A 12,959-nucleotide genomic window follows, 5' to 3' on the forward strand; every position below is an offset into this window, starting at 1 on the left:
TCCTTCCCCTCCACAATCACCTCCACCCTCACTCACCTCGATATTCACCTCCAGCCTCACAACTCCACACTCAAGGTCACCCTCACTCATCTCCATACTTACCTCCACCCTCACTCACATACACCGTAAGGTCCACCCTCACATCTCCAGCCTCACCTCCACCCTCCCTCGCCTTCACCGACACCTCGACCCTCACTCACCTCCATACTTACCTGCACCCTCCCTCACCTCCACCCTCCCTCACCTCCACCCTCCCTCACCTCAGTAGTCACCTCCACCCTCTCTCACCTCCACCCTCACCTCCTCCCTCACTCAACTCCATACTATACTACAACCTCATGCACCTCCATACTCACCTCCACCTCTCTCACTTCTAACCACACCTCCAGCGTCACACTTCCATAAAACCTAGTCTCACCTACACACTCCCTCAACTCCACACTCACCTCCACTATCACTCACCTCCATATTCATCTCCACCCTCCATCCCCTCCACCCTCACCACCACTCTCACTCACCTCTGTACTCACCTCCATCCTGACCTCCACACTCCCTCACCTCCACACTCACCTGCACCGTCACACCTCCATAATCACTTACACCTTCCCTCACTTCCAAAATCACCTCCACCCTCACTCACCTCCACCTTACCTCACCTTCATCCTCACCTCCAACCTCACTCACGTCAATACACACCTCCACCCTCATACCTCCCTACTCAACTCCACCCTCTCATCCACCCTTCCTCACCTGCACACTAAGCTCCACCGTCACACCTCAATTCCCACCTCCACCCACCCTCACCTCCACCCTCACTCACTTCAATACTTACCTCCAGCGGAAGTTCCTCCAGCCGCGGTGCTGTGCTGTGGGGAAGGGAGACGGATTTGTAAACCTCGGAGCGAGGTTCTGCATACCCGAGGCCGCTGCTGTGCGGAGACCCCAGGGGAAACCACCGTCACCATGTCTGACCAGGAGGCAAAACCTTCAACTGAGGACTTGGGGGATAAGAAGGAAGGAGACTATGTTAAACTCAAAGTCATCGGACAGGATAGCAGTGAGATTCACTTCAAAGTGAAAATGACAACACATCTCAAGAAACTCAAAGAATCATACTGTCAAAGACAGGGAGTTCCCATGAATTCACTCAGGTTTCTCTTTGAAGGTCAGAGAATTGCTGATAATCACACTCCAAAAGAATTGGGAATGGAGGAAGAAGATGTGATTGAAGTTTATCAGGAACAAACAGGGGGTCGTTCAACAACTCAGATATTTTTATTTTTTTTCTTTTCCCTTAATCCTTTTTTATTTTTTAAAATAGTTCTTTTGTAATGTGGTGTTCAAAACAGAATTGAAAACTGGCATCCCATCTCTTTAGAACATCTGGTAATTTGAATTCTAGTGCTCATTTTTCATTATTGTTTGTTTTCATTGTGCTGATTTTTGGTGATCAAACCTCAGCCCCATTCATATCACCCTCTCCTTTTTAAAAATTACGTGTGTGCACAGAAAGCCCGCCTTTTCCAGGACTGTGCATTTATAGGCTTGTGATAAATAAGATTGACTAATGTGAGTGTTCATAATGACTTTCCAATTGGCCCTGAAGTTCTAGCATGTGATCGCTTCACTCCTGGACTGTGACTTTCAGTGGGAGATGGAAGTGTTTCAGAGAACTGAACTGTGGAAAAATGACCTTTCCTTAACTTGAAGCTACTTTTAGAATCTGAGCGTCTGGACCAAAAGAAGAGGAATATCAGGTTGGAGCCAAGGTGACAGAGGTGGTGAAAATAATGACTAACTCCAAAGATGGCTTCACTGAAGAGAAAGCATTTTAAGATGAAACAAAAATCTTGTCAGAAGATCTCAGAAAAGTTCTAATTTTCATTAGCAGTTAAAGTTATTCATGCAGAGGTGTATACAGCAGAACGCTGCTCTTTTTGACATTATTTGTACTTTTTGGCCTGGGATATGGGTTTTAAATGGACATTGTCTGTACCAGCTTCATTAAAATAAACAAAATATTTGTAAAAAAAAATAATAATACTTACCTCCACCCTCCCTCACCTCCACCCTCCCTCACCTCCACCCTCCCTCACCTCCATCCTCCCTCACCTCAATAGTCACCTCCACTCTCCCTCACCTGCACCCTCAACTTCACCCTCCCCCACCTCCACCCTCACCTCCACCCTTTCTCACCTCCACACTAACCTCCACCCTCACACCTCCATTCCCACATTCACCCTCGCTCACCTCCACACTCATTTCCACCCTCACACTTCCATACTCACCTCCACCCTCCCTCAACTCCATACTCACCTCCACTCTCACCTCCATCCTCTCACCTCCACCCTCACCTCTACCCTCCCTCACCTCCATACTCACTTCCACCCTCACTCACATCCACCCTCACCTCCACCCTCCCTCAACACTCTCACTCACCTCTATACTTATCTCCACCCACCCTCACCTTCACCCTCCATCACCTCCACCCTCACCTCCATCCTCACTCACCACCATACTCACCTCCAACCTCCCTCACCCCCACTCTCACCTCCACCATCACTCCTCCATACTTACCCTACCCTCCCTCACCCCCACACTCAACTCTATCCTCACTCACCTCATTATTCACCTCCACCCTCACCTGCACCCTCCCTCACTTCCACCATCACCTCCACCCACACTCTCAATACTCATCTCCAACCTCACTCACCTCAATACTCACCTCCACCCTCACCTCTACCCTCACTCACATCCACCCTCACCTCCACCTTCACTCACCAGCACCCTCCCTCTCCCCCACCCTCACCTCCACCCTCACTATACGCAATTAGAGTAAGCCCGCGCGCAGCAATAAAGAGCCAATGAAGCCACAAATAAATAAATTTATTTTTAAAAAAGTTTAATGTTTGTTAAAATATAATATTTGTTTAAAAGACTTTTGAAAGATGCCTTTGTTACATTCCCTGGGCCCAGATATGAACTGATGCAAAAATAATAATAATCAATAGAAGTTACAAGATTTGAACTTACTGCACTAAAGTCATAGGGCAGGCTGCCCAGTGCGGGAGTCCAGCTCCTGCAGGTCCAGGAATACCCGAGGGATGGACAGCGTCGGCGAGGGGAAGTTAAATAAATCAACAACACTGTGTATGTACAAGCATGATCTCTCTCTATTTTCTCACGGTCAGATTTATATACCCTAAGTGATTACATCATCAGGTGTTTAACTAAAACCTCAGAAGATATTCACAATAGGTTGTACCTAATATTTCTAGATGTACTTTTAAAGTAATTCTAAAGGTTCTCAAAACATCATTGTTTTTTCTTAGGGTAGGTTCAATCCATACTGATAACAAAGCCAAGCTAATATGTAACAAGCCATTAAAAGAAACTATGGAGGAGGAAGTTTCCTGAACTTTCCTATGTGTCCCAGAGGTCCGCATGAACAATACCCATAATCATTTATTACTCCCATGTAGGGCCATTGTTTTTTTTTATTATTGGTGTTTTCCATAGAAACAACCCTACATTTCCAGGTTGTTTGTTTTTTCTTCCACCAGTCAGGGGCTGTTGTTAAAAGTCCCAATTCGTAGGTTTTGGTTTGGGAGGGGTTAGGGGATGTTTGACACAGTTAAGCTTGGGACGGGAGGCAAATCCCCCGTGTACTTTTTCAAGGCAGAAGCACAAAATTACAAAACAGATCAGAAGAGATGTAGTCAGCTTCCTGGGCACAGCACTGCCCTGCAGCGCTGTCTTGGTGTTGTTCCATGACCCTGTCATGGCACAGAGGCTCCAGGTTGGCTTCCAACAGCCCAGCCTCTCTTCATGTAATAGCTCCCAGTCTCGGAAAGATTGATTCTAAATAAATAGCTCACTGCCTTGCCCAAAGGCTCACAAAAGGCCGTTTGTCCTCAACTAGAAAAGCCATGAGAAGAAAATGTGGAGATTCAAGGTCTTCATTTGGTCTCCTCCAAACAATCCATCAAGCACGATCTCCCTTCTTTTGAAACTTCTGTTGCACTTACACTCTGTGTCACTCACTCTCACAGTAAACCATACCGTCTTCTCTTTCTCTTGCTTTGTCTTCCTGTCTCCTGTTTGTCTTCCTGCCACCGTCTTCTGTGGAAATGGCTAGCGGCGGGGACCATGACTCTATTCTCTGCTCATTTCAGCATTGGTGCCAGGCGAATGGGAGGAACATGAATTCATTCAACAAACATCACATCTGTGGCATATCTACTATGCTCCAGCACTGTAACCAGAGATACAGTGGTAAACAAGACAAGGTCTTGCCCCCAGAGAACTGAAATCTGCAGGGAGAGAGACTGGCAAGCAAACAGGCAAGTACCATCAAATGTGATGTGTGATCCTTGAAGCCATCAGTGAGGCCATGAGAGCACATCTGGCGGGATTCGAGCTGGTTGTGAAGAGTCCAGGAAGAGCTCTGGATGAAGTGACTTCTAACAAACAATCTGGAGGCGAATAGGACTCAGCCCAGTGAACAAGGGTTGGGGGCGCGGAGGAGTTTTCCCCAGAGTTTAAATTGCATCCCAGAGATGAGAAATAGCAGAGCACATGAAAAGAACAAGAAATCCTCCAGTAGACTTGGAAAACTCACCTCGTGGTGAGGATTGGAGATGGGAGATGAAGCTCTAACCATGAGCCGAGACCCAGAGACACAGGAGGATATTTGGTCTTGCATCTTCAGGGTCACGGAGGGCTGGGGAAAGTTCTGAGAAAGCGTGTGACTAACTGTGGCTGAGCTTCGAGAAGGCGCTGCGGAGAGACGGCGGGAGGTGGGCTGCGGCGGGGATCCGGGTGAGGGCGGGGATCCGGGTGAGGGCGGGGCTGCGGCGGGGATCCGGGTGAGGGCGGGGCTGCGGCGGGGATTCGGTGAGGGAGGGGCTGCGGCGGGGATTCGGGTGAGGGCGGGGCTGCGGCGGGGATTCGGTGAGGGAGGGGCTGCGGCGGGGATCCGGGTGAGGGCGCGGCTGCGGCGGAGATCCGGGTGAGGGCGGGGATCGGGGTGAGGGCGGGGCTGCGGCGGGGATCCGGGGGAGGGCGGGGCTGCGGCGGGGATTCGGGTGAGGGAGGGGCTGCGGCGGGGATTCGGGTGAGGGCGGGGATCCGTGTGAGGGCGGGGCTGCGGCGGGGATCCGGGTGAGGGTGGGGCTGCGGCGGGGATCCGGGTGAGGGCGGGGCTGCGGCGGGGATCCGGGTGAGGGCGGGGCTGCGGCGGGGATTCGGGGGAGGGAGGGGCTGCGGCGGGGATCCGGGGGAGAGCGGGGCTGCGGCGGGGATTCGCTTGAGGGCGGGGCTGCGGCGGGGATTCGCTTGAGGGCGGGGCTGCGGCGGGGATTCGGGTGAGGGCTGGGTTGCGCTGGACCAGGGCAAGGGATACGGAGGTGGAGGGGCAGGAGGGTACCCGTGTTTCCAGGTTAGTCAACTGCACGTAGGCTAGTAATTCTAGAGCAGGACTGCGGTCCTCAGGGTGTGGGCCTGCAGCGTTCGCACCACCTGGACCTGATGAAAAATGCAAATTCCCCAGCTCCAGTCCGGACCCAGTGAGTGAGAAATGTATGCGGAGAAGACCGGCGACCTGCTTTTTAACCACCTTCCAGGGATTCTGGTGCGTGCTTAGGCTTGAAAACCAATGTTCTAGCTCATGGGTCTTCAAACTGTTTTGCTCAATACCCTAAAAAATGTTTGAAAAAATATGTACAATTCACACTTTTTTTGGTAATTTTTTGAATTTTATTTTTTTATACAGCAGGTAATTCACACATTTAAAATTTGACATCCAAACATTCTTTTTATATGTAAATAGTTGCAAAGGACGTAATTTCTAGCATATTAAAAAATATTGTATCTTTGAAATACAGTCAATGAAATCCACATACTCTTTCCCTAACTGAACTTTATACTGTATTCTATTAATCAACGTGCCATACCTATCTGCAACAAAAATATGAATGTAATCAAATATTCATCCTAAATATAGATATAATTATTTTAGTACATAATTGATAAAATAGCATAACGTTTTAAAATTTTGATAACTATTAACATAAAAAGTAAAATATTATTGAAATATCCTTATGAGACGACTAGGGCCTTTAAAATTTAATTCATATATCTGTGGATATGTTAGACCTGAACGGTCTCTGAGGGATCCCAGCTCGCCCAAGAACCGCCAAGAGTCGAGAGTCGCTGCAACACGCAAGAGGTTTATTAGGAGCCGGTGCACCGGGGTTCCTTGGTCCTCACGCAGGAGGCCGAAGAGGAACCCCTTAAAGCGGAATTACACATATTTTATAGTTTTCTTTATCTAATTATGCAAAGTGTGGATACATCGAGGGTTTTCTTCTGATTGGGCTCGTTTGGTCCGGAGTGGGGACTTGGTATTTCTTGATTGGTTAGCTGTTGGATGCCTATTTTACATTCTGGTGTTTTTGTGGTGGGGGGTTGAGTCACATGAGTTATGGTTGGCTAGGGCGACCTTTAAACTCTGGCTTAATCATTCTTATCACCCGCCATACTGGTTTGCTCGAGGTTTCATCCCCCGCCATACCTGTTTGCTCGGAACGGTTAGGGACCTGCGGGGGAAGGGGGGAGGCTTACTCTCGGGTGAGGGTCTGGCAGAATATGATTGGCCCTTCAACAATGAGGAGACTAGGGTGACTAAGGTAGGCATCTTGAACAATGCAGTTGCATCAGCCTTTTCTTCCAAAGGTTTGTTCTAACCTTTGGCCTGTGGCAACACACCTTCCTAGAACAATCTGGCCATTTTGGGTTCCTGGAATTGTTCGCCGTTGGGGTGGGTCACCTGCGCAGGCCTGCGGTTTCTGCTAACTTACATTTTAATCTTACATTCCCCCCTTTTTGTTTTGAGTAATTTCAATCATGGAATTTCAGTTGGGATACCTCGGTAATGCTGTCGCAGCATCAATACCTGTACGGTACTTATCCGCTGTCTAATGAATGCTATCAAGCGATTTAAAATGCATGGTCCAAAGGTCAAGAGTAGCAGCAGTAAAATGAGAGGTCCGAGTAGTGTGGAAATTAAGGTAGTTAGCCAAGGGGATTTATCAAACCACGATTGAAACCAGCCCTTCTGATTCTCTCTTTCTTGTTGCCTTTTGTCAAGGCGCTCTCTCAGCCTGTCCATTGTCTTAGTGATCGCCCCTGAATGATCAATATAAAAACAACATTCTTCTTTTAATGCGGCACAGAGTCCTCCTTCTTTAAGAAATAGTAGATCTAATCCCCTCCGGTTTTGCATCACTACCTCAGAGAGTGAAGTAAGTGACTCCTTTAACTGAGTTATAGAGCTTTCTAATGCCCGGAGATCAACATCCACAGCCTGTCTCAGGCTATCATAATAGTGAGGTTGCTGGATAAGGGCTGTTGCGCCTGTCCCTATTCCAGCCGCCATTCCCAACCCTAAAAGCACAGCCAGGGTAAGAGTCACAGGTTCTCTTTTGAATTTCCCTTTCCCTTCATATTCATCTAGGAAGGATGAATCCGAGTAGTAAATAAGTCTGGGGACTAGCTGGACTAGCACACAAAAGTCGGCTGAAGCATTGAGGACATCTAGAGAAACACAAGGGGTCAACCCTGTACTGCATGCCCACCATCCATCTTGGGGGGGAAGGAGATAACCTGAGCCCTGTGGAAGACTCGAGTTGGCACAGAGATGTCGATGGGACGAAGGGGGAGTCCCTACACAAGTACCGTTTCCTGACACCGAAGATAAAGTCAATTTAGTATTTCCTTTTTGTTTCCATCGACATTGATCTGAAGAACTGACTTTACTGAAATTAAAATTATAACCTATAGCATCATAATAAGGAGGTGGAGCTGCATAACAAAGCCAGCAGGACTTAGTAGCGTTTGGGTTAGTTGCATTGAGCACTCCAAATGCCGCCTGAACCAGGGAGAGCATTCGATCCCTGGGGGTTTTTGGTGCTGGGAGTTCTGTGGATCCCGCTGTTGCACCAGGGGTGTTAATAATGGTATTGGGCCTCTGGCTCCTTTCTGGCAATTTCGTAGGCGGTGCCTGGGGCAAAAGGGGGTACCCAATCTCAGAATTTGGTCCCATAGGAACCGGCGTAGGAGTTTCAATTTTTAGTTTAATTTTTAACATTAGTCCATCATCATATCCTTTTTTTATAAAATCTGATACCCCAATAATGGCCATTTACCCAATCTTTATCTTTTTTCCCTGACTCAGTGAAAGAGATTCTAAGAGGATGACACCAGGTCGAACATTCACCGCTCTCTTGGTGAGTATAATTAGCCACTATTATAATAAAGTCCCAGCCTGAGGTGGGTTTCCAGTAGGTGTCCCCTGTGGTTTCACATCCCCAACTTTGACAATAAAAACTCTCTGTTCCGCCACATTTGTAATTCAGGGTTCTGGGCCGGTGTGGTCCAGGGCACGCATAAAAGGAGAGAGCCCTAAGCTTGAGTCTTTGACTTAAGCCTTTACATCCCGGTTCATGGTGAAGGTCGCCTTGTGGCCCCGGCCCAAATTTGAGGAAAATTTTATCCGAGTTATCATGTGGGGTGTTAGCTAGGTCATAATGATCAGACATGCCCCATGCTGACATCCCAATTGCCAACTTACATACATCAGGAAACAGATCAGGCCACCAAGTCCAAGGGGGTGAGGTGTGACTAACCGACCAGATCACATCTCCAGTCTGGGAGATGACTTGCCAGGTCAGCCGCTGGGGCATGTGAGGGCTAAAGTCACTCACGATTAGCTGAGGCAGCAGAGTCAGGATTATGAGCCGGATGATCGCAGGAGCTTGAGCTTGAGCGGGTTGCTGGTTTTCTGGACTTTCCATTCTGGTGTTGCTGAAGTTGGGAATGGGGTCAAGCCTCCGGTGGATGTTGGGGCCGCCTTAACGTGCGAGGCGTGGATCCAGGCGGCTATGCCGTCTACCTTGACTGCAGTTGGAGTGGTGAGCAGCACGATGTAGGGGCCCTTCCAACGGGGTTCTAGGGTCTGGGTCCGGTGCCGACGGACGTATACGGAGTCCCCGACTTGGAAGGGATGGGCTTCTGCAGGGGTCCCCGGCCGGTATGCCTCTGCCAACTGAGACCACACTTCCTTCTGGACCAGCTGGAGCCCCAACAGCCTGGCATACAGATCAGTGTTATTTTGACAGTCGGGGCTGATACCTTCCCCCAGTGTGAGCAGAGGGGGAGGTGCCCCGTACAGAATTTCAAAAGGAGTGAGGTGATAGCGAGAAGGAGTGTTTCTGGCCCGAAACAGGGCCAGGGGAAGGAGCACCGTCCAATCAGTACCGCCAGTCTCTATGGACAATTTAGTCAAGGTCTCTTTTAGAGTCCTATTCATCCTTTCTACCTGTCCTGAACTTTGGGGCCTATAAGCACAATGTAATTTCCAATCAGTCCCCAAGTATTTGGCCACCCCCTGACTTACCTGGGCAACGAAGGCAGGTCCATTATCAGATCCTATTACCTTAGGAGCTCCAAACCTGGGGAAAATTTCTTCTAATATCTTCTTGGCTACCACATTCGCTGTCTCCTTTTTGGTGGGGAAGGCTTCTATCCATCCTGAGAAAGTATCTATAAAGACTAAGAGATATCTGTTACCGTATCTTCCTGGACGGATTTCAGTGAAGTCGACTTCCCAGTAAGCTCCAGGTCGGTCTCCTCGGAGCCTCTTACCGCTAGCCACATTTCCTTTGTTTGTGTTCACCTGCTGGCATGGAATACATTCCCGAGCAATGTGCTCGGCTAATTTAGTTAGTCCCGGGACATCATATCCTGTTTTCTGCATCAGAGATACCATTTTCTTAGTTCCCAAATGAGTCCATCTATGAATTTGCTGTAGCATAGATTTGGCTTGCTGGGGGGACAAAGTTTCTTTAGTTATGGCTGGGGGTGTTACCTCTTTACCCTTTGGTGTTTCTGAGCCTGTTAATTCTAGGATGATTTCCCCCAGAGCTACTTCTCGTGCCACTCGATCAGCCATATTATTGCCAGTTATTATTGGTGAATTCCCTCTTTGGTGTCCGGGACAATGGATGATGCTAACTTTTGTAGGGAGCATCAGGGCTGCCAGCAGGGCTACAATTTCTTCCTTATTTTTGATTTCTTTTCCTGCCGAGGTCAATAAGCCCCTCTGCTGGTAAATGGCACCGTGGACATGTGCAGTGGCAAAAGCATACCTGCTGTCCGTATAAATGTTAACCTTTTTATTCTCTGCTAACTCTAAGGCCTTTGTCATGGCTATCAGTTCAGCCCGTTGAGCGGATGTTCCTTGTGGCAATGCAGCCGCCCATATGACTTCTTTTCCGTCTACCACCGCAGCTCCCGCCCGCCGCTTACCTTCATCCAGAAAACTGCTTCCATCCGTGAACCAAGTGAAGGCGGCGTCAGAGAGGGGCTGGTCCATCAGGTCGGGCCTTGTTCCATGGGCTGCCGCTAGTACCTCCTGACAATCATGGATAATTGTGGTGCCTTCTAGGTCAGGGTCAGGCAGCAAAGTAGCTGGGTTCAGCCCCGTGGCTGAAGTAAATTTAATGCGGTCCGAATTCAGGAGCAGAGTCTGATAATGTGTCATTCTGGCGTTGGTGAGCCATCTATCAGGCGGTTGGCGAATTACACTTTCTAGTGCATGAGGTGCAGTTATTGTCAGATTTTGTCCCAAAGTCAGTTTATCTGCGTCTTTTACCAGTGTGGCCACGGCAGCAATTATTTTCAGACAGGCAGGCCAGCCAGCTGCCACAGGGTCTAATTTCTTTGATAGGTATGCAACAGGGCGATTCCGAGGGCCCAGCTTTTGAGTCAGTACTCCCTTTGCAATACCTTTGTTTTCTGCCACATATAGATGAAAAGGTTTAGTTACATCGGGTAGCCCTAGGGCCGGGGCTGATAGCAAGGCTCTCTTAATTTGGTCAAAAGCCCGTTGTTCCTTGTCACCCCATGTGAATGGGGTGCCGCTCTTGGTTAGGGGGTACAGAGGGGCTGCCAGTTCAGCAAACCCCGGAATCCATAGTCTGCAGAATCCAGCCGTCCCCAAGAATTCTCTGACCTGTTTGGGACTCTTAGGGGCAGGTATTCGGGCCACAGTGTCTTTTCTGCTTTCTGAGAGCCATCTCTGTCCTTCTTTTAGTAAATACCCCAGGTAACTGACCTGTCGCTGACAGATTTGGGCTTTCTTCGCTGATGCCCGGTATCCCAATGTTTCAAGTTCCGTCAGCAGTCTTTCAGTCCCCTTGATGCAGTCCTCTCGGGTTTCCGCAGCTAAAAGAATATCATCAACATATTGAAGCAGAGTTACCTGGGGGTTAGATTCTCTGTACGATGCCAGGTCCTGATGCAGCGCTTCATCGAAGATGGTAGGAGAATTTTTAAATCCTTGAGGCAGGCGTGTCCAAGTCAGCTGGCCTGCCATTCCCGAGGCAGGGTCCTTCCACTCGAAAGCAAAGTAGGGCTGGCTGAGGGAGGAAAGTCTCAAACAAAAGAAAGCATCCTTAAGATCCAAGACAGTGTACCAAGTATGTTGAGGTGGGAGAGTACTCAAGAGGTTATAAGGATTTGGCACAGTGGGGTGCAAGTCTGTTACCTGCTTGTTTACCTCTCGTAGATCCTGTACTGGCCTGTAGTCATTAGTCCCTGGCTTCTTAACAGGCAGGAGAGGCGTGTTCCATGCTGATTGGCATCTCACCAGGATTCCTAATTCCAGCAGTCTCTGTATATGCGGACGGATGCCGTCCCGAGCCTCTTTGCTCATAGGGTATTGGCGGATTGTTACTGGTGTGGCAGTAGCCTTAAGTTCCACTACCACCGGGGGGCGGTATTTTGCCATCCCCATCCCAGCAGTCTCAGCCCAGGCCTGAGGGAACCTAGTCATCCAGTCCTGCATATCAGTTTGTGGAGGTGAGGGTTTCTCATAGATCCTGTGTTCATCTTCTAATTTCATAGTTAAAATCTGGAGGAGCCTTCCCTGGCTATCCGTTATGGTGGGTCCCTCGGGCTGGAAGTGAATCTGTGCCCCGACTTTGGAGAGTAGGTCTCTCCCCAACAGCGGATAGGGGCATTCTGGAATGACCAGAAATGAGTGGGTCACTTGCCCCATTCCAAGATCTACAGTCCGGCGGGTGGTCCAAGAATATTGTTTATTTCCTGTAGCCCCTTGGACCCATGACCGCTTGTCTGAGAGAGGCCCTCTTGGTTGCAGGAGGACTGAGTGCTGAGCTCCAGTATCCACCAAAAACTGAACTGGTTCCCCCTCAACTTTCAGGGTTACCCTGGGCTCAAGGAGGGGGCTTGAGCCCTGACCCCCCTAATAATCTTCTTCATCTAGGGGCAAGACCTTGTCTTGCGGCGGGCGTCGCCTGTCCTTTTTCTTTGGGCACTCCCGTATCCAATGTCCTGTTTCTTTGCAGTAGGCACACTGATCTTTATCTAATGGCTGCCTTCTGTTGCCTCCCTGTCTGCCCTTATCTCTAATGTTCCCTCCTCCAATTACGGTAGCCAAGATTTTGTTTAAGTTTCTCTCTTGTCTCTTATCCCGTCTCAACTCACGGGCTTCCTGTTCTTTCTGTCTCCTTTCTTCTCTCTCGTCCTGTTCCTTCTGTCTCTTTTCTTCCTTTTCTTCCTCGGTTTCTCTCTTATTGTATACCTTATCTGCCTCCTTAACTAGATCCTGGAGAGAGAAACCCTGGAGACCATCTAGTCTCTGCAACTTCTTTCTGATATCAGGGGCCGCCTGATCAATAAAAGCCATAGCTATGGTGGCCTTGTGTTCCTCAGAAGTGGGGTCATAGGGAGTAAACCGCCGGAAGGCTTCCATTAGCCGCTCTAGGAACACAGTTGGTGATTCCTGGGGCCCCTGAGTTACCTCTCTTACCTTTGCCAAATTCGTGGGCCGTCTGGCCGCTCCGTGGAGACCCGCCACCAGAGCCTGGCGATAC

The 12,959-nt window shown here is 49.1% G+C and overlaps 1 protein-coding gene across 1 annotated transcript; it reads left to right on the forward strand.

The window, feature by feature from the left end:
* Window positions 1-848: 848 nt before the first annotated feature.
* Window positions 849-1,332, forward strand: LOC131749672 (small ubiquitin-related modifier 1-like). The gene has a single exon (XM_059051588.2). The coding sequence runs from the start codon at window positions 964-966 to the stop codon at window positions 1,330-1,332; it is 369 nt and encodes a 122-aa protein (XP_058907571.1). The 5' UTR covers window positions 849-963.
* The last annotated feature ends 11,627 nt before the right edge of the window (window positions 1,333-12,959 follow it).

The sequence above is a fragment of the Kogia breviceps genome, unplaced genomic scaffold (genome assembly GCF_026419965.1).
Source record: "Kogia breviceps isolate mKogBre1 unplaced genomic scaffold, mKogBre1 haplotype 1 scaffold_265, whole genome shotgun sequence".
NCBI lineage: Eukaryota > Metazoa > Chordata > Mammalia > Artiodactyla > Physeteridae > Kogia > Kogia breviceps.

Bases quoted from the DNA above. Each gene is read 5' to 3' on its own strand.
- LOC131749672 (XM_059051588.2), top strand. From the start codon at position 964: ATGTCTGACCAGGAGGCAAAACCTTCAACTGAGGACTTGGGGGATAAG.